The sequence below is a fragment of the Lithobates pipiens genome, unplaced genomic scaffold (assembly GCF_037356315.1).
Source record: "Lithobates pipiens isolate NorthernLeopardFrog02 unplaced genomic scaffold, aLitPip1_a1.2 Scaffold_8, whole genome shotgun sequence".
NCBI lineage: Eukaryota > Metazoa > Chordata > Amphibia > Anura > Ranidae > Lithobates > Lithobates pipiens.
Genome location: NW_027507903.1, coordinates 106,988,060 through 107,010,199, shown reverse-complemented (window position 1 = coordinate 107,010,199; position 22,140 = coordinate 106,988,060). Strand labels below are relative to the sequence as shown.

General features: G+C 44.3%; 1 protein-coding gene across 1 annotated transcript; it reads left to right on the top strand.

Annotated features, from left to right (window-relative positions):
* Positions 1-4,923: 4,923 nt before the first annotated feature.
* Positions 4,924-20,315, top strand: PPIB (peptidylprolyl isomerase B). The gene is made up of 5 exons (XM_077471269.1): positions 4,924-5,108; positions 14,618-14,731; positions 16,373-16,466; positions 17,378-17,562; positions 19,892-20,315. Exons 1-5 carry the CDS (start codon positions 4,974-4,976, stop codon positions 20,012-20,014), a joined length of 651 nt encoding a protein of 216 aa, XP_077327395.1. The 5' UTR covers positions 4,924-4,973; the 3' UTR covers positions 20,015-20,315.
* The last annotated feature ends 1,825 nt before the right edge of the window (positions 20,316-22,140 follow it).

Sequence of the window (22,140 nt, the reverse complement as noted above, 5' to 3'; positions counted from 1 at the left end):
GGGCTATGGGGTAGAGTGGCAAGATGGAAACCTTTTCTTATGAAGAAAAACATCCAAGCCCGGCTAAATTTTGCCAAAACACATCTGAATTCTCCCTAAAGCATGTAGAAAAATGTGTTATGGTCTGACGAAACCAAGGTCGAACTTTTTGGCCATAATTCCCAAAGCTGCGTTTGGTGCAAAAACAACACTGCCCATCACCAAAAGAACACCATACCCACAGTGTAAATATAGTAAGGGTTGGCAATCAGTGTAACAACTATTTATGAACAGTTCCAAATACCAGTCAATATTGGCACAAAACCTTCAGGCTTCTGCTAGAAAGCTGAACAGAAAGAGGAACTTCATCTTTCAGCATGACAACAACCAAAAGCATACATCTAAATCAACAAGGGAATGGCTTCACCAGAAGAAAATTAAAGCGGGACTGTACTGCGGAAAAAAATATTAAAAGCAAGCAGCTACAACTACTACAGCTGCTGACTTTTAATAAATGAACACTCACCTGTCCTGGGGTCCAGCGATGCCGGCAGCCGAGGCCGATTGATCGCTCAGCTCTCGGCTGCTGCCGCCACCATTCTAGGTGAGGGCATCAGGTAGTGAAGCGAATCGGCTTCACTTCCCGGTTCCCTACTGCGCATGCGCGAGTCGCGCAGCGCAATAGGAATTGTCCGCGCTGTCTCTGGGACCCGTGTGTGTCCCAGCAGACAGTGCGGCAGGACAGGAAATGCCATAGACTCCCACGGGAGTCTATGCCCGGAAGTGGGTGTAAATACCTGTCTTTGACAGGTATCTGCACCCCCCTCCCCCCTGAAAGGTGCAAATTGTGACACCGGAGGGGGGGAGGGATCCGATCAGCGGAGGTTCCACTTTAGGGTGGAACCCCGCTTTAAAGTTTTGGAATCGCCCAGACCTGAGCCCCATTGAAAATCAGTAGGGTGATCTGAAGAGGGCTGTGCACAGGAGTTCCCCCTTTGCAATCTGACAGATTTGGAGTGTTTTTGCAAGGAAGAGTGGGCAAATATTGCCAAGTGCTGTAATAAAATCAAAAGTATTTGTTTAAGAGTGTGTACACTTATGCAACCATATTATTTTAGTTTTTTATTTTTACTTTTCGCCACCTAAAAGATTTTTGTTTGTTGTTCAACTGAGTTGTACAGTTTATAGGTCACGTTAGAGGTGGAAAAAGTTCTAAAATTATTTATCTTTGTGCCTTTTTTTACATCACAGAAACCTGACATTAACAGGGGTGTAGACTTTTGATATCCACAAAGTAAAGACATATTTTGTATGGCTCCGCCCCCTGTTCTGAAATGAGGGATAATCCTCCTATTTTTGGGATAAGTGAATGAGAATACCTTCTGTTATAAGTTGACTCTACTGTTCTACACAATATGTAAGTGAGAATTACACCAAGCATACAGAAGAGGAAAAGGATTGTGCTTATGTACTAGTTTTATGTAGTGTTTAAAACGGTAAAGCTGACCATACACAAATAGATTTTCAAATGAAAATTCCCATGCGTTCAGTGACATGGTGAATGTTATTCAAAATGACTTCAAAGATGCGTTTTCTTTTAACATCCGATTTTGGAATGGCTGGACTTTGCAAAATGGAAACCAGGTGCACTGTTAGAAATTCATTCACTTGCGAAAAACCTACTCTACTAGTGCATGGCCAGCATAGAGCAGACCATTATCCTATGAATTTTTCCTAATCCTACCTCCTTCCCCATCCATCTTCTTCTCCTACTCACGCTCCCACCATCTTTCAGCTGCTGCAGAGAAACCCATACATAGGGATCGGGTGCCTACTCCACCCCCCCCCCCCCCAACATCACACATCCACCGATTCCCTCTGCTGCCCAAAACCCGTGTGCCCCTTCCCCCACCCCCACAGTGCGGATGTACCACTAAAGATAAATAGATGGTGCACTTTGCAAGTACAGTTGCACTTGTTTTTCTTAGTAAATGTGGTAAAACAATTCAGTTGGGTGCAAGGAATATTTTAAAAAGACAAAACATGTTTGCTTACAAATAACTGGATGATGGAAATCAGCTGAGCTTTACCACTTTATTAAGCTCTGGGGAAAATAAGTGCAATTGCACTTGCAAAGTCTATTTGCCTTTGTTAGTGATAGATACCAATCACTGTGTTCATTCATAACAGAATCATAGTAAACTGTGTTTATTATGCTTCATTTTGTGAATGAACAGTAAGCCTCTGTACAGAGCATTTCTTGTTCATTCATTCTGAAGTGCAGCTGAGACTGCAGAGAAAAATCCTATATCCTCAGTTTCTTTCTCTTTCTCAAAAAGAGAAAAAATTGGTGAACATCTAGGCCTCTTTCAGACGAACGATCCGTTCAGGTCCGTCTGTCGGTTTTTTAGGTGGACCCGAACGGATGCTCCATAGACCTTTATGGAGCGTCGGATGTCAGCGGTGACATGTCCGATCCGAAAAAGTGACGGAGGAAAAACCTACTTTTCCATTCGTCTTCGGATGACAACGGCCTCTGCGGCCCGTCGTCATCCGATCTCCCATAGGGGAGAATGGTGCTCTGACAGGTCCGTCCCTGCACAGAGTGCAGAGACAGACCTGTCATCTTCCTGTTCAGCCGGGATTGATGGAGCGATCCCTGCTGAGCAAGCGGATGTTCACGGGGCGGATCATCACGGATCTGTCCCGTGTGAAAGAGGTCTTAGACCTCTGACACTTAACCAAAGCTCCCCACCAGTGTTATATAAAAAAAAATTTAATAAAAAAAATAATGTGATATTTAACAGCAGCCCTACCAATGGACATTAATATATTTATTTTAAGTGCCTAAAGCAATATTAAAGGTTTGTTAAAAAAAATTAAAATAAAGCAATACTTACCTGCTCTGTGTAATGGTTTTGCACAGAGCAGCCCCAAACGTGTTCTTCTCAGGCAGTGGCAGCCCATCCATTAGGTACGCTGCGCCCTCTCTCACAACACCCCCTTTATCCATTGCCACCACGGCCACTCCCTAATTCATGCATCCGGCCCCTTTTGGAGCGCATGAATTACAGCAGCAGGGGATTTTTTTTTTTGAAGCGCCAGAGGCTCTAATAGGCTTTCAAATAGGGTGAGCTGGGGTTGCAGAGCATGGGGCCTGGAGCCCACCCAGGTGTGTTACAACAGCGAATGAATATTTGCTGTTGGAACACTGATCCTCAATCTGGCCAATCAGAAGCAGGTGCGAGACTTGTCTTCTGATTGGCTGAAAAGAGAAGACTCCCGCTTGGCCGCCGAGGAGGGAGGAAATAGAAGCCGCCACCGTGGAGAGCAGGAGAATGGGAGGCAACAGAGCATGGGAAGCCACAGGGGATGGAGAGCAGGAGAACGGGAGGCCCCCCGCCACTGAGCAGGGGGAAGTCGGTGGTGATGGGGTAAGTGCTACCGACCGACCATACTGTTTGTCCCCCCCCCCCCCCAAAAAAAATTCCTCCAACCGCCACTGTGCTCAGGTCCCTGGCTCCTCCCCCTTGACAAGTGCCCCCAATAGCAAGCCACTCGCTCTGGGGGCACTGGTGCATGCTCGCTACCGAGATCCGCCCTATGCAGCGATAAAACACATAGAGCAATGCCTTGACCATGCCCCCACTCTCTCCTCATTGGCTAACTGGCTGCGATTGAGAGCAGTGGGAGCCAATGGCCAATGAGGAGAGGGAGTTCTGGGACAGCCGACCTGCTATGCACATGGCTAGAGGGGGCTCAGGTGAGTATTAGGGGGACTGTGGGGGGGAGGAGCAACACAAGGTTGTTGTTTTTTTGTTTTGTATTTTTAACCTTCATTCATAGAAAACATGAAGGTAAAAAAAAACCTTCAGCCTTCACAAGCTTTTTAATTTGTCCGTATTTCGCGCCTAGGGAAGACTTTGCGCCCACCCCACCCCCTGGTTCAGATCCTTGGAGAGCCCTGTGACAGATCTGTACATACGTCGGGTACCCAGAATCTGCACACAGACCGCTAATAGGGAAATGTGAAAGCTTCCATGTCTGTGCATGCATGGAAATTCCACTGTATGTTCACGTGTGCTGATAGAGCTACCAGGACCAAAAGGCTGGGTGGAGTGGTGGGTACATCTGCGCATGCGCCGCATCAGCGGGGCCGGGGGGCGGAGCCATACTAAAGTTCGTTGTCAGCTCTGTGATGTAGAGGACTGGAGATGTGTACATGAGGCGGTGGGATTGTTCTGATGATTGTAGTGTGAGCTGTCATGGCTGCACCCCTCCACTCCAAATATTGTTTATTCTCATCGTGCCGCTCTATAGAACGTGTACACCTGGAACAATACATCCGATGAGGACATTACTAATAAACACTCTCTTTAATTTTGCCGGGTTTATTACAAGCACGCTCTAGGCTCCACCTACCACCCCGCCCCTCTCACATCAATTCCTCATCCTCCATTGGCTCCTGCTTCCCCCCAGTACCTCCTTCCTCTGGACGGGTCCGCTAGAGCAGCGCCCCTTCCCATAGGTTGACAGGGCTTTCATGTCGGCCTGCTATTGGTTGCACCTACAAACCAATACAAAAGACGTAACGTGGCACGAGTTTAGGAGTCGCAGGGGGGGTTCCAACAATGGTACAGTCCGGTGTCCTATGCACCCGCACAGCTTCCAGCTCTGTGTTATGAGGAGACGCCTGGAAATGTAGAACACCGGCTAATTACAGCGCACACAGTTAACTCTCTATTCATTTTTCTCTCAGAACCACACTACTGATACGGATGAGTTCATTATTATGAGGAGGGGAGCTGTGCTATGAATTATTACACGACCCCCGGTCTACTCCTGTCCGGTTATGGTTCAGTAAACGTGACACTGCCTAAAGAATCTCCGCCCCTTCTCCCCCGTCCTCCTCGTATTGGTCTCGCCCCTATCGCGGTGACGTCACGTCTGCAGTCCCTCTTCTTCTCCCGGTTGTCGGCCGCTCGTCTCTTTTGATGCTGCGGTTGCTGGAGAGGAACATGAAGCTTCTGTTCGCTGCCGCCCTCATTGCGGGCTCCGTCATTTTCCTGCTCTTCCCTAGTGCGTCCGAAGCCGATGAGAAGAAGAAGGGACCCAAGGTTACCGTCAAGGTAATGCGGAGCTCCCTATGGAGGACCGAGCTACCCCCCTCACGCTGCCCCGAGGACTGAGCTTTTCTCTCTAAAACGCCCCGCCCATTGAAATTAATAGGCAACACTTCAGGAGCTGTGCTACACGGATTCTCTTAACCCCTTTTTTGGCCGCTAGTGGCCGAAAAGCCCCGTCAAAACTAGCGCCCCTTTATCACCGACGCCCTCACCGCCCCAGTGTGAATGTAGCCTTAAGGCGCTTTTCAGGCGTTTTAGTGCTAAAAAATAGCACTTCTCGAGGCTCGCCAGTGTGAAAGCCCAAGTTCTTTCACACTATGGCTGTGCGCTTGTGGGAGGGGGAAAAAAGTCCTGCAAGCAGCATCTTAGGCTAGTATACACCGCCCCCAATACCCTCTGCCCATTTAAAAGAAAGGGCAGCACTGCCAAAGCGATTTGGCAGTGCCGCACCACAGGTGGTGCCAAACCTATTGACCTTTTGGCCACTAGCAGGGGGTAAAATTGCCCCTCTAGTGGCTGAAAAGCGCCTTCAAAACATCGGTAAAGTGCCACTAAAACTAGCGTCACTTTTCCGCTGATTTGGCACATCCCCAGTGTGAAAGGGGTAAAGCGCATTCATATGAAATGAATGAATTCTCTAGCAGTAGTGTGGCTGCTCCTGCACGTGGTGGCTGGCGCTCTCCTGCCACTAAAGGTTGCCTCAGGGGTTGATTTACTAAAGGCAAATAGTAGTGTGTCGGAATTTACATTTCCGTGCTGAAACCAAAAATTCAGGCACTTGACCAAAACTGACTTTAAAAAAAATAAAATAAAAAATGTAATCTGATTTTTCATTTATAAATGTTAATAGTTGACTTTTTAATCATGAATTTAAATGAATATGAATTTGTCACCTATTATTGGCACCTTTTTGAAACGGTGTTAAAAATCCCTGCTTGGTGCATATTTAGCAGAACACGCCTCCCCATTAAAAAGCATTGAAAACGCACAAATGTTATAAAAAATGCACTTGTGTTTTTGATGCATTTTTTTGAGTCACAAGACCTATGGAAGAACACACCATAAACGAGGTAAAATCACGGGCGTGCTCGGCTGCTATTATCGGCAGTTTTTTCCCCTTCGGCACAATGCTGATAACCTCCAGTGCTTAATAAATGAGCAGAAGCTCTGCTGACTTCCATCATCCAATCATATGCAAGCAAAAATGCTGTTTGTGTGTTTTTTTTTTTTTTTACTTGCATGTGATTGGGTAATTTTGTGTGTTAAATAAGGCAGTTCTGTTCTTTAACTCCTTGTCTGAACTTGCCTTACACTGAAATGTACTTTTCCTGTTGTGTTCGCTGAGATTTGAAAATGAGACGTGTGTGTAAAACTTTGAGCTGAGCCTTTCCAAATGTAGTTGCACGTATGGGGGGTCTCTCTATCGCACAATAAAGTGCGTAGTTATTGGTTTGGCAAAACTGCATGTAAATTTGCTTTGTGTAAACTAGCCAGCTGTTGTAAGAATGGGGTTTAAAGAGTAAGTAAACCCTGATGAGTTTACTTCCTCTTTAATTCCCTGCAAAGGTAAAGCATAATGGACTACTATGCATCGCATAGTAGCCCATTATGTGTCACTTACCTGACACAGGAGCCAGCGAAGTCGCCGCTGTCCCCTGTAGTCCGCCGCATCCATCTTGTTGGTGGGGTCTCGCAGCTCCGCCGCTGTCATTCCGCGAAGCCGCAATGACGTCACTCCCGCGCATGGGAGTCGTCACGCGCGGCAGCTCCATTCTTGGAAATGCCGCACTCAGTGCGCCTGCGCGCCGCTGTCTACGGCGCATGCGCCGTAGACAGCGGTGCCCGTTTTCGGGCAAATATCTCCTAAACCATAAAGGTTTAGGAGATATTGTTTGGACCTACAGGTAAGCCTTAATCTAGGCTTACCTGTAGGCCAAAGTGGTTTGTAAGGGTTTACAACCACTTTAATGTTTTTAAAGAGGAGTTCCACCCGCCCCTTTTATGTAGGGTGCTGCCGCCGCCATTTCTGGTAGGGGAAACCAGCATTGTAGCCTTTTTAGCCTCACTGGCCTGGCAGAGGGGGCCGGGGGCCGCGCTTCTGATGTACTTGGCTGTGGCACAGTCTCCTGGAAGTGGGGACAGGATATCTGTAAACAGTATGTGGCACCGGAGGGGGGAAATGGGATAAGCAGAAGTTCCACTTTTGGGTGGAACTTCACTTTAAAGGGGTTGTAAACCCTCATGTTTTTTCACCTTAATGCATACTGTAAGATGAAGGGAAGAAAACACCTGGCAGTCGCCGGCCCCTCATTTTACTTACCTGAGCCCCTTTATCTCCTCGGCGACATACTGTCCCTCTCTCCATGGGGTTCTGGCTCTTGATTGAATAGATTGATAGCAACGCAGCCATTGGCTCTTGCCGAAGTCAAATAAATCATGCAGGGCAGAGTGCGGCATTTGTGTCTGGACGAAAATGCTGGACTCGGGAGTGTGCCAGCAAGGTAACCTGCTCGGGAGAGAGCTTCTCCTAGGGGGTTATCTGATGTGGGGAGGAGCTGCCAGGGGACACCAGAAGAGGATGTTCGGGGCCATTCTACAAAACAAGCTGCTTCGTGGAGGCAAGTATGATATGTATGTTTTTAAAAAAAAAAAAGATTCTTTTACAATCGCTTGAAGCCATTTTCTCTTCTGGTCGAATGTTGTATTATGGGCAGTAGTAGTAAAGATGGGTTCACTCATGATGAATTTAGTGATTGGGGGAGCATTGCACATTGTGGTCACTACATGGCACAAGGATATTAAGGAATAAATACATTTTGGCAAGAAGAGATCCAATGTAGCAACGCTGCAAGGAATCTAAGTTAACAGGGATTCGGGTGTAGCAATGGTTAATTTATTTACTTCCCTCCAGCAGCTTGAAAAACATAACTTTCAGAGATCTATGTGGTTAGCCCCCCCCCCCCCCATATCAAAATTTTTGAGAAAATCTTATGCAGATTGTTAGATCTTTGTTAGATCAACCGTTGCTTACGTTAGATCTCACACAGAAGAAGCAATATTAACATTTATTTCCGGGGTGGGTACTAACCTGTAATCAGCTCCCCTTCTCCAAAAATCGACCAGTTAGCTATTTTGGAAGCTATTTGTTGGATCCGGTAAGATGAAGTGGTTTTAACGTTAGATCTCACATAGACTTGAGTGATTGAGGGGGTCTGGCCCACCTTTTTTCAAATTTTCTGGCCAAAAATTCAGGTTCATAGATATTCATTAGACCCTTGAAGATCAAGTGGTTTTTAACATTGGATCTTACATTTCAGAGATTCCACAAAATAGATATTAGGTGGTACATATGGATGGGTTAGCCACCTCTTATCAAATTTTCTGGCCAAAAATTATTCAGGCTAATAGTCATTTGATCCGGTAAGATCAAGTGGTTTTAACATTGGATCTCCCATAATTTCAGAGATATTCCACATCAAAATATTAGGTAGTACATAAGGACGGGTTTGACCCCCCCATGCAATTTTCTAGCCAAATATCATTCAGGCCAGGGGTTGACAAATTTGCTTGGAATCTAGGAGCCAGCTAAAAAAGTTAGGAGCCAGGTCCGTGACGGCGATCTGGACCTGTCCCTGGCCTGACATGGAGGCGAGTGAGGGGAAGATAGCCCCCAGCCCCCCACCTGTCTCCAAGTCATTGCCCATAGCTCTTAGAGGGACATTTTTAAATTGCATTTTAGTGTAAATATGAGATGTGAGGTCTCTCTGACCCCAGATCTCATATATAAAAGAGGACCTGTCATGCTTTTTTCTATTACAAGGGATTTTTACATTCCTTGTAATAGGAATAAAAGTGACACACTTTTTTTTTTTTTAAAAGAACAGTGAAAAAAATTAAAATAAAAGTTAAAATAAGAAAAAAAATGTTTTAAATGCGCCCTGTCTCGCCAAGCTTGCGTGCAGAAGCGAACGCATATATGAAAGCGGTGTTCAAACCACACATGTGAGGTATCGCTGCGATCGGTAGAGTAAGAGCAATAATTCTAGCCCCAGACCTCCTCTGTAACTCAAAACGTGCAACCTATAGAATTTTTTAAACGTCTATGGAGATTTTAAAGGGTAAAAGTTTGTCGCCATTCCATGAGCGGGCGCAATTTTGAAGCGTGACATGTTGGGTATCGATTTACTCGGCGTAACATTATCTTTCACAATATAAAAAAAAAAAATTAGGCTAACTTTACTGTTGTCTTTTTTTTTTTATTAAATAAAATTTTTTTCCCCAAAAAGTGCGCTTGTAAGTCCGCTGTGCAAATACGGTGTGACAGACAGTATTGCAACGACCACCATTTTACTCTCTAGGGTGTTAGAATAAATAATAAAAAAAAAAAAAAATATATATATATATATATATATATATATATATATATATATATATATATATATATATATATATATATATATATATATATATATATATATATATATATATTATATTATATTATATATTTTTTTTTTTTGTTTAGGGGTTCTAAGTAAAGGGATGGAGAAAGACTGGCAGGAAATCAATTAGCATTGTTGGTTGTAATTCCAACGGCCACCACAAGAGGGCGCCAGATTCCAGAAGGAACCATAGGATCACAGAAGGCCTCAAAGCCGGGGGCTCAATTACCGGCCGCCTGCTGCGCGGCCCGATGCGATCGCGCGGGGGGGGGGGGGGTCCACGGAGACGGGATACCCCCAGCTATGCTGCCCCAGGCGCAAGGTCGCTGATTCTAGTCGCCAATGCGACCGGGTTTTGTCGAGCACTGATTCAGGCTAATGGATATTCATTATATCCGGCATGATCAAGTGGTTTTAACGTTGGATCTCACATCATTTCAGAGATATTCCACATTAAAATGGAGATTAGGTAGTACATATGCAATTCTCTGGCAAAAACATGCAGGTTAGTAGATAATTGTTAGATGAAATTATTGCATTAAACCTAGCATGCACATGGCAGAAATCAGTAATAATCGCAATGAAAGTAGGAATAAAAGCTTGTTGCAGTTTGATCAGTGAAATGTTTTATTTTAATGTAAGCAAAATACAGAACAGTTCGTTAGGAGAAGTTAATCTAAATTGTGGGCACAACTGAAATAGGCCCAGACTGACATTCTGCTGCCAGGGGCTCTGTGGTGCTATGACCACCTGTGTTGAAGTCACACCCCATAATGGGTACGACACTCCGCATATGCTCCCTGGTCCACACATAGACCTGGCTTTTTTTCCCCTGATTCCCCATTGCTCCCTTTTGTAGAAAACCCTCGGTTCCTCCCTGGTGTGGAACCCCAGATGTTTTTTTTTAGGGCCCTAAGCCAAACGGGTAAGGTCCATGCATCCCACTTCCCTTTTCCCCGCTACATGTCTCCACCATCTCAGCCAAACTCTATAAAAACGACATTCTAAGACACCTCTTGAACGCTGCAAAGTCTTGCATCCCACTCCATTGGAAGAAGCAATCGTCCCCCGGCCATCGCTGATTGGCTTCGTAAGGTAGAAGATATTAATAAGATGTAAGATATAGTACTCTCTGCACAAAACCAACTGGAAAAATACTCAAACTTGGGACTAATGAATATCAGCCTGAATGATTTTTGGCCAGAAAATTTGATAAGGGGGGCTAACTCGTCCATATGTACCACCTAATATCTTTTAATGTGGAATATCTCTGAAATGGTGTGAGATCTAACGTTAAAACCACTTGATCTTACTGGGTCTAATGAATATCTATTAGCCTGAATGATTTTTGGCTAGAAAATTTGATAAGGGGGGGCTAACCTGTCCATATGTACAACCTAATATCTATTTTGATGTGGCATATCTCTGAAATGATGCGAGATCGAACGTTAAAACCACTTGATCTTGCCAGATCGAAGGAATATCTATTAGCCTGAATGATTTTTGGCCCCCCCTTAATCACTTTTAATCCTCTGTTGGATCTAACGTTAAAACCACTTGATCTTACCGGATCTAACAAATAGTTTCCAAAATGGCTAACTGGTCAATTTTTTGATGGGGGGGCTGATGCCAGGTTGGCCATCCCCCAGCAAACAAGTGTTAATATTGCTTCTTCTGCTGAGATCTAACGCAAACAACGGTTGATCTAACAAAGATCTAACTGCATACAATTTTTTTCAAACATTTTGTGCCCATTATGTGACACTTGCCTGCAAATGAATACATTGCTGTCCCCTGTGCAGGCTGTGTACATTTTCGCCACGCACGTCGGCTCTGTGACTGGCCGGAGCCATGTGACCTCACATGCGTGGGAGCCGTCAGTAATGACACATGCTGGGAGATGAAATGGCACGGAGGTCGGTCTTCACGGCGCATGCACCTATTACATCATTGGCGCACTACAAGTGAAATATTTCCTAAACGGTGCATGTTTAGGATATATTGCCACTACCTATAGGTAAGCCTTTTTCTAGGCTTGCCTATAGTTAAGTGACTAGGGAGAGTTTACAACTACTTTAATACATAAATGTAAAATACACGTAAATGCTTTCTAGTGGCTGGAATAAATGAATATTCTATCTAGTAAAACGAGTTTATGCACACACTTTTAAATGCCATATACCTGTAAGGGCACTTTCACACTGGGGCCAGGGGGAGGGTGTCGCGTTAGTGCCGCTATTTTTAGTGGCGCTTTTCGGCTGCTAGCCAGGCGCTTTTAACCCCCCGCTAGCGGCCAAAAAGGGTCAAAACTGCCTGCAAAGCTTTGCTGGCACTTCAGAAGCACTGACCATTAGGGGTGCAACGGATCAAAAAAATCACGTATCGGATCGTTCCTCGGATCAGTCAGGGATCGGATCATTTTTCGGATCAGCAAATTTAATTTGCAAAAACCTGTGAAATTCCACCACCATATAGTCCCCACTGTAATATCCACAATCTCCCCCACTAATATTGTCTGGGTATGGCTGGAGTATTGCAAGGATGGCTGCTTCCATCCGGTCTCTCCCCTCCACTGTACAAATTAGTCATTAGCCCCCCGCCCCCCCCATCTGTCAGCTTCCCCGCTTAGGATTCCTCCTCATATTCAGATTGTGAGTCTGACGTGGACTACGAGCCTGTCCTCAGCAGCGGTACAATGGCAGCCTCAGAGGAGGAAGATGATAGTCCGCCCGTCAGACGAAGGCGTACTGGTGAGGAGGTGGTACCATCCACCGGCAACGCAGTACCTCAGCAAAGGCCAAGTACCAGTGTGTCAACTCGACCCCAAAGGGTTAGGTCCCATGCCAGCCTTCCCTATTCCCTCCAGAACCCCTTGTGGCTTCCTCCTAACTCAGGAGAAGCTAACGTTCCCCCTTTCACTGCCAACCCAGGAGTCCAGGTGGACACACACAATTTTTCCCTGATGGACTTTTTCCACTTAATTTTTACCGGGGACATGCTTGAATCGATTGTGGTCCAGTCCAACCTATATGCCCAACAATTTATTGAAAGCAACCCAACATCCTCTTATGCCCGTCCCTACGAGTGGAGAGCCCTAACAGTGGAGGAGTTTAAAAAAAATTGGGCCTCACATTTTGTATGGGACTAGGCAATAAAAATGAAATACGTGCATATTGGTCATCCCACCCCATCTATCACATGCCCATCTTTTCCTCAATAATGCCCCGGACTAGATATCTAATAATGAGATTCCTACACTTTAACGACAATACCCAGTGCCTTCCCCGAAATGACCCAAATTTTGATAAACTTTACAAAATTTGACCGCTAATTATTTTTCTGAGATCTTCCCCCAGTTGTTTACCCCAGACCAACACATGTGTGGATGAGTCCCTGATCAAATTTTCTGGCAGGCTGGGCCTAAAACAATTTATTCCCTCCAAAAGGGCCCGCTATGGGGTGAAAATGTATAAATTGTGTGACCGAGCCACAGGGTATACGTATTCCTTCATATACGAAGGGAAGGACATTCAGCTACATCCCCCCTAATTGCCCCGAATACATCGGATTGAGTGGGAAAGTTGTTTGGGAACTCATAAACCCACTCCTGGAGAAAGGCTACCATCTCTATGTGGATAATTTTTACACAAGTTTACCCCTGTTCCGCAACCTCCATAAAAAAAAACTCCAGCATGTGGCACCATAAGGATGAACCGGAAGGGCTTTCCTAAAAGCCTTGTCAACAAAAAGTTAAGAAAAGGCGAAGCGGCGAGTTTACGGAACGTGGAAACTTTGGCTGTGAAGTGGAGGGACAGAATGGATGTGTACATGCTTTCTTCGATCCACAACACATTCGTTGAGATCACCAGGAGGAATGGCCCAATACAAAAACCAACTTGTATCCATGAGTACAACATGTTCATGGGGGGTGTCGACTTGAACGACCAGATGCTCGAACCCTACCTTGCCACAAGAACATACAAGTGGTATAAAAAAAATTTCAATTTATTTCTTTAATTTGGCCATATACAACACGTATGTAATCTATCGAAAATCCAAAGAAAGACCCATACCCTTGGCTACCAGGAGGAAATCGTCACTGCCCTTGTATACCCCAACGGCCCACCAGAAAACATTCAATCCGATGTAATTAGCAGAAGTAAAAGAAAATCCCAATTTTTTTTGCTGTCCCCAGAAAAGTAAGAGGGGAATTTTTCCAATGGGTACACTTCCTTAATTCGCAGAGATTTTCTGTTTGGCTATGGGACGAGACAGGAAGTGAAGGGAAATCTCCACGATGGGATGTGGATAGCCAAAAAAATCTGACATGTTATAACCCTCCCTTACTCTATCCGACATGGAGGTGAGAAATTTTCCTATAGTTCTAATTTAATTTATTCTGGCCTTGGAATGGTCTTATCAGCTTCAGCTGGCATGTCTGCAAAGAAGCATTGAATTTTTTTCATGTGGGGGAGAAAGCATTAATCTTATCAGGCTATTTTAACCTGGAAAATACTGTATAGATTTAGGGGGGGTGTACCAGAATGTTATCTGATGGCATTTTATTTTCCTGGATTACAGACAGGTTTAATGAGAACACAAATCATAAACCGATAATGCCCCGTTATTCTATTGTTCAGCATTACATGTACCAGAATCTGATACTCCTATGTAGTTCTAGGACCGTAAAAGGTTACCTTAAGCTTAGCGCTATTGTCAACGAACAAAGGTCAAGTATCACCCTATTATATTGGATTTAGTATTCAGCCACCTTTTGTTGCAAATGTTAATCTTCAAAAATGTTGTACTAAACTTTGGATTTGCTTAAATGTCAGGGGATAACTGAATTTTATGTGATTATCAAGGCTCAGCGTTAATCCTTTCTGTGAATTGAACAAAACATTAAAGATTAGAACTTTTTATCTTAATGTTAGTTTTTAACATTTGTGAAATCCTAAACAATAGTGCACAGTGAACAAAACATTCAAAGTCTCATAAAGCTTCTATGTTCTTAATTATATTTCACATTGACTGCTCAACATCACTTGTTTTCTTGTCCTTTCCCCCACACAGGTGTACTTTGATATTAAGATTGGGGATGATGAAATCGGAAGAGTAGTCATTGGCCTCTTTGGTAAAACTTGTCCCAAGACTGTTGATAACTTTGTTGCACTGTCAACTGGGGAGGTAAGTCGATTACATTTGAGGGTCCTTCTCGCTTACTGATCCTTGGCAATCATGCTGCAATAGTCTTTGTTCCTTATTGATACACAAGGGATGATTAGCTGCTGTGGGTTTCTGCTTTTCATTGGGCTCTGTTAATAAATGACTGAAAGCCAGAGTGTAATTCTACAGCTGCAGTTCTTTGATATCTGCAGTCCGAGGCGGCTGCATCTTGTCTTTACAGACTATTAACGGTTGTATACTGTTGGACATACTAGCACAGTATATGAAACTTGCCTTAAAATTAAGCTGTTCCAGCGCCACAATGTCAGCGTTATAGCCGCTTCTAGTTTCACCTGTTTCCCTTCTGTGTTCAGGGGCTCTGGCTCTGTGTTTTGGCTGAAGCCACGATGATGTTGCTCCTGTGTAGCATGGGAGCTGCCATTTGCAGCACCTGTGGTCGGTCCTTCAGAGCGCATGCGCCAGTGATTTCACTGGCTGCATGTAATGTAAATATCTCCTAAATGTGTACCATTTATTTACTCTACCTTATTACCTATAGGTAAATGTTAGCAGAGGAAGTTTACTTCCTCTTTAAGACTGAAATTAAGACTTGAAGTGCACTTTCTAGACAGTCTTCATTTATCCTGGGCTGCCTTGAATGCGGTGTAGTAAAACAAAAGTAAATTGGGTAGAAAATGTATTTTTGCTTAGATTGTAAGTGGTAAACCCTTACCCTGTAAAGTGAATAGCCCCAGATAATGCACCCTAATGAGTCAAATTCTCCTACATAAATTGTACCAGTTTATCTGCAGTATTCTACTCTCTACACAGCCTTTTAAAGTCCAAAAATATAAAGTGCTGAAATAAGCTGTTCCTTCAAACAGAGCTAAGGCTGTTAATCTGCTGGGGGTCTCTCCCCTGTCACCATTTTTCTCTTGGTGTCAGGGAAAACGTGTCAGAAATAGTTCATGCAGATGGCAGAGGAACAAAGCAGCAGACAGAAATTACTTTTAATGCTCTTAATGGAGACAAGTACACACTGTAGAGGGATAGGTTTTGTTCATATTTCGTGTCTTGAGGTATACAACCACTTTAAGTCGGTGTGATAGTTTAGTAACTAGGCTAGTTAAGTGTGTGTGTGTGTGTATACTCATGATCCATTTATAAGGCTCAGGCCTTTAGAGTCATCATAAAGCATTAGAACCCTTTCTGACCGATGTCTAGAGTGATGCTTTGTTGACTATGTTAATATCTGTGTATTGTGAACAAACTTACTTTTTGACATGTAATATTCATTTACTCACACTTTCTAGAGTGGCTTAAAAACACGCTGTGGTGCTGATTTTCAGAGTACATTGAATTGTTCAGATGCTGCATTACGCACCCAATTCTGAGCCAGTGGTTTGCAGGGGTTCATGTAGGTCCCTCTTACCCCCAATCCTAGTGTTGTAAGGCAAGTGCAAACCACTTGGCCAGCGTGCTGTCCATTTCATGATTGATCTTCACTGCCTGCTACAGTATGCAATGTAAACTGAGTTTTGCACTAATGCCAACAGTTGTACTAGTGAAGGTTTTTAGGGTTCAAAACTCAGCTAAATACCCTTAAATGTAGACCTGTTTTTCTCACAATTTTTATAGTAAATCTTTTTTTCTCATTTTCAGAAAGGATTTGGTTACAAGAACAGCAAATTCCACCGTGTGATCAAAGACTTCATGATTCAGGGTGGTGATTTCACTAGAGGAGATGGTACAGGAGGTCAGTGTTGTCCGACATTTGATTTTTGTTTTTTAACCCTTTCTTGATTGCAACAGTTGAGACCAATTACAGGGTAAAACTTAGGAGGTCTTGGGAGGAACAAAGAGGGCGATTAGTTTGGTATTTTGAGACTAGGTTAGTGATGTAGCTGGGGGCAGAGTTGAAGATGGCTTTGTAAGCTATTAGTATTTTGCATTTAATTTGTTGGGTGAGTGGCAGCCATAGGGATTGGCAGAAGAGGGATAGCAGACACTGAGTGGTTTATAAGATGGAGGAGTCTGGCAGCAGCATTCATGGACTGAAGGGCGGATAGCTTATTTAAAGTTAAGCCAATGAGGGGGGAGTTGCAGTAGTCAAGGCAAGAGATAACCAGGGAGTGAATCGGGAGCTTTGTAGTTTAATTGGTTGAAAGGGATGCATTTGGAGATGTTTCGGGGGTTGAGGTGGCAAGCTTTGGTAAGTGATTGGTTGTGGGGCCAAAAGTAGAGTTCAGAATCCAGGATAACACCTAGCACCATGTGGGAATGGGTGGATGGTGGTGCCATTGCTCAAGCAAGTTTAAGGGAAGAGACATATGTGGGTGAGGAAATATGAGCTCTGTTATTTCAGGAGAAGTGGTCAACAATTAGACCCCATATTCTCTCACTAAATGGTTTTAAACCCGTTCAGTAGTCAGCAACTCTGTAGTCAACAGAAATAATATTCTGCTGCCAGTAAGATGTAAACAAACGTTTCCCTCAGTAGCAAAATTATAATTGCCTGTGTAATCATGGCTATGGTAGGCCTGCAAGACGCAAGTAAGTTGTAATCAACACTGATATACTGGCTACCATTTCCAGCAATGCTTGCAACATCCTCATTCCCCATAAACACATGGAAAAGGTAATACTAAGAATGTCTTTCTCCTCTAGGTAAAAGCATCTATGGGGACAGGTTCCCTGATGAAAACTTCAAGCTGAAGCACTATGCTCCTTTGTGGGTGAGCATGGCAAATGCTGGCAAGGACACAAATGGATCTCAGTTTTTCATCACCACAGTAAAGACATCTTGGCTAGATGGAAAGCATGTGGTGTTTGGTAAAGTGCTGGAAGGAGAGGTAAGAATTTCCGGTCCTAATTGTACATTGGTTTGAAAGTGTATCATTGTAGAACAACCTGTTTAGACATACTTTTATTTTAACTACAGTGTTATCCTGAGGATTGGTCAGACATCTGAACGGGAGATTTACTCTTGTTTTTTTAAATTCAGTGTATACCACCGCTGCAGCCTTTTCCCTCTTTAGGAAGTGCAAAGAAAAGGCTATAGAAACATTCTTTTTCGAAATTGGCAGACTCCTGCTGCTGTAACTTGCATGTATAAAACTTGGGGGGTTTTAACACTGCTGACAATTCAAGGTACACTATATTACCAAAAGTATTGATGCCTGTCTTTACACACACATGAAATTTAATGGCATCTCAGTCCATAGGGTTCAATATTGAGTTGGCCCACCCTTTGCCGCTATAATGGCTTCAACTCTTCTGGGAAGGCTGTCCACAAGGTTTAGGATTGTCTATGGGAATGCTTGACCACTTTTCCAGGAGCACATATGTGAGGGCAGGCACTGATGTGAACGTGAAGGCCTGGCTCACAGTTTCCTCTCATCGCAAGCGTTCTATTGGGTTGATGTCGGGACTCTGTGCAGACCAGTCAGTAGTTCCCAACCCAAACTCTATTATCCATGTCTTAATGGACCTTGCTTTGTGCACTGGTCCAAATCATTTGGTGGGGTGGGGAGGGGGGGGGGGGGGGGGATTATGGTGTAGGGTTGTTTTTCAGGGCTTGGGCTTGGCCTCTTAGTTCCAGTGAAGGGAACTCCTAAGGAGTCGGCATACCAAGATAGTTAAGAAAATTTCATGCTTCAGCTTTGTAGGTACAGTTTAAGGATAGCCCCTTCCTGTTCCAACATGACTGTGCACTAGTGCACAAGCTGGGTCCATAAAGACATGGATGAGCAAGTGTTGGGTGGAGTAACTTGCCTGCACAAAGTCCTGACCTCAACCCGTTAGAACACCTTTAGGATGAATTGGAGAGGAGACTGCAAGCCAGGTCTTCTCATCCAACATCAGTGCCTGACCTCACAAATGTGCTTCTGCAAGAATGGTCAAACATTCCCATAGACTCACTCCTAAACCTTGTGGACAGCCTTCCCAGAATAGCTGAAGCTGTGCCTGCAAAGGGTGGGCCAACTCTATATTAAACTCTACTGGCTAGGACTGGACTGCCATTTAAAGCTTGTGTAGGCAGGCATCCCAATACTTTTGGTAATATAGTGTTTTATGCTCTAAACTGCAGTGCCAGTTTTTCACTTCAACCATATGGTTTTATTAAAATGTGTATGTATCAAGGAAGGCGGCATCTTTACAGATGAACTATACCACAATATCTGCACTCGCTCTAAATGAGCCAGTTGGATATAGGAACCACTAACTGTTCTCACTGCAAACCATGGAAGTGTGTGTGTGCGCCCCCCCCCCCCCCCCGCCCCCGCTCAGGCTGTCTGGAAATATGCTAGACTCTGCTGGGCAGGAAAGGAGCTGGTCTATGCTTTGGACAATGGTGGAAAGTAAGCAGCTGTCCCATCAGCCTCACATCAAAACAAGACCTCCTGTGTGATGTATGGCGGTCACAGCCTGGGCCCCTGCCAGGCTACGCCTCTGTTTTGCTCCACCCCTAGAGCTTACTCATGGGGAACCACCAATTTGCTTTGATTCTCGCATTGGGGAGGAAGGTTCATATTAACCCTTTCAAATGTCTGGTAGTAAGAGGGCCCATCGGCTATTGCATCACTTCACATCAGCCCTCAAGGAGCTTACAGTCTTAAGGTCACTTACTCACATTCATGCACATACTAGGGACAATTTTAGGCCGGATCCAATTAACCTACCAGCATTTCTTTGGAGTGTGGGAGGAAATCCGCACAGGGAGAACATGCAAACTCCATGCAGTAGTGTGGTTGGAAATCAAACCAGCAGCCCCAGTGCTGCTAGGCAGCAGTGCTAGCCACTTAGAGCCGTTTCACACAGGGGCGACTTAGCCGCCTGACAAGTCGCGTCCCATTCTGTACTATGGAACCATTCTAATAGGAGCGACTCAAGTCGCTCCGACTTAGAAAAAGGTTCCTGTACTACTTTTGGGGCGACTTCAGATGACTTGCATTGACTTCTATACAGAAGTCATTTTGCAAGCCACCGCTGAAGTCATGTGCAAGTCGTGCTGCCCCTGTGAACCGGCTCTTACCCACCGCTACAAAGCATTGTTTATGTATTTATAGTTAACACTCCATTTTGTTTCTATGTATGAATATGATTGGCAGATTTTCCAATGCGTTTTTTTATTTTTTATTTTTTTTTGGACTTTGTATTTATTATTTTTTTTCTCTATAGGACGTGGTTAGAAAAATTGAATCCACAAAGACTGATTCCCGAGACAAGCCTCTGAAAGATGTGGTCATTGTAGACTGTGGAAAAATCGAGGTAGAGAAGCCATTTGGAATTGCTAAAGAGTAATAGAGCCTACCAGGTCAGAAAATGCTCTTCCATCACGATCTGCCTGAGCTTGAAGATCTTTTTACCAGTTGCCTTTGTTCAGTGACTGGCATTCAGCTGTTTACCACCTAACCAGTACTGTGTATGCAGCACTGGACTAATCTGAAAGTGACCAAGACAAGTGACTGTTTAACATCACTTATTGGAACACCGTAAATTGACTTGTACATTCCACCCACTAAATGTTCAAATTTTTAAAATTGGGAATGACAAAAGACCGTGACTATGTAAAAACCATTGGAATAAAACGGTTTCTATAAAATGTTTGTGTGTGGGGTGGTTTGATTTTATTTATTTTTTAATACATATAGGTCTGAATATCCTTTATTTCCAACGGTTGCTTATTAGCTATTCTACTAATGAGGAGCAGGTATAAAACCTACATTTCTGGAGGCAGGGGAGGAACTGTTTGGGTTACCATAGAGGAGCATGGGTTGCTTTTAAGAGACCGCATGCTGGGCTACAGCTGTCTGGCACCATGTGTGTTTGGGGCTGTGACGACTACTACTAGGGCAGTGATGGCAAACCTTGGCACCCCAGATGTTTTGGAACTACATTTCCCATGATGCTCAACTACACTGCAGAGTGGATGGGCATCATGGGAAATGTAGTTTCATAACATCTGGGGTGCCAAAATTTGCCATCACTGTACTAGGGGCTTTATGCTGTGAGAACTACTGTGACAAATTAACACCAATAAAATGATCCACGTTAATGCCAGTAAATTATTATGAGTACTGTAAGGGGCTGTGATGAATAAACACCAGTAACTATATAAAAATCTGCATTACTGGCAGTAAAATATCTAGAGTGTTGTGTTGGGGGGGGGGGGGGGGGGCGCTACATGAAGGAGTCTGTAAATGGCAGTACAACACGTGACTGTTAACAGCGTGGGCAGTTGTTTGGCAAAGGGTATGCGTCTGCAGTATCACAGAATCTGGTGGTGCTGAGTTCTAAGAGCAGGCACATTGCAGGACTTAGACTTTTGCGTGTAAGGTTTGTGGCGCAAATCATGTTTAGAGGCAGCAACGAGCCTAAAACAGTGTTGCTTATTGTCACAGGGCTCTAAAATTGTGAGTATCCCCATGAGCAAAAGGTCTTCCATGAGCGGTAATGTTGCCTACCCATTTTGCATTCGGCATATGTGCTCGTTAAACACATGTTCAAGGGAACCTGGCTTGGCTGTACATGTCAGAAGACATACTTTACATCAGCTCTGGTATCCTGACACCATTCATCCTATTGTGAGTGAGTTTACTGGCATACATTGATCAGACATTCGCTCCTGGTGTGGAGCTACCCCTTCAGCAACTTCCGGTCGAAATCCCCCTAAGGTAGGGATGAGGCAGGCGGAGAACTTTCTTGCTGAGTGGCAGATCCAACATGGTGGATCCCTGCTCCAGCAGTGTGCAGTGAAGGACAGACAAAACTCAGTGGCATTCATGCTTGATAAGTATCCCTATGATCCAGGTGGCCAGAAATCTTTGTACCTCATACGCAGCAAAGAACATCTCCTCTGAAATCTCAGCACATGAAGCAACATGTAGCAGAGAAAATGGCGGCAGCCGCTCATGGGACCACACTGAGTACACTCCCTCTTTCTCCCCCTCTCTCTCCATACGAAATAGCAGACCCCTCTGAGCGTAGAGAACCCTCTCTGCAAGAAATCCCTACTGCAGTACATATAGCTCCTCACTGATTTATCTGCAAAAGTTAAAAGTATGAAGGAGGGTAAATTGCATATTGGACATGACATGCAAGAAATCGGAGAAGGGGCCACTGCTTTGGAGGGTAGAGCAAGTTCAATAGAGGATGAATTGCATCCACTTTTGCAAGATGTTCAAATAACAGCTAAAATGACAAACTGCAGCTAGATTTGAGGATATGGAGAACAGGCTGCGCTGTAGTAATATCTGTATTGTCGGCATGTCTGAAAAATCTGGGGGAAAGAACCCTTTTGACTTTATTGAAACTTGGCTAGCTGACACATTTGGCAGAAATAACCTTTCCCCGCTTTTTTTCTTTTTCTTAAAAGCAAGCCTTGTGCTTGACTTTGAGAACAAGAGGTCCCAGCCCTCCCTAGTCGC

What these genes read in the sequence shown, in the direction of transcription:
- PPIB (XM_077471269.1), top strand. Translation starts at nt 4,974, where the DNA reads ATGCTGCGGTTGCTGGAGAGGAACATGAAGCTTCTGTTCGCTGCCGCC. An exon ending in GACCCAAGGTTACCGTCAAG is followed by an intron (nt 5,109 to 14,617) that starts GTAATGCGGAGC and finishes TCCCCCACACAG; the next exon opens with GTGTACTTTGATATTAAGAT. An exon ending in TTGCACTGTCAACTGGGGAG is followed by an intron (nt 14,732 to 16,372) that starts GTAAGTCGATTA and finishes TCTCATTTTCAG; the next exon opens with AAAGGATTTGGTTACAAGAA.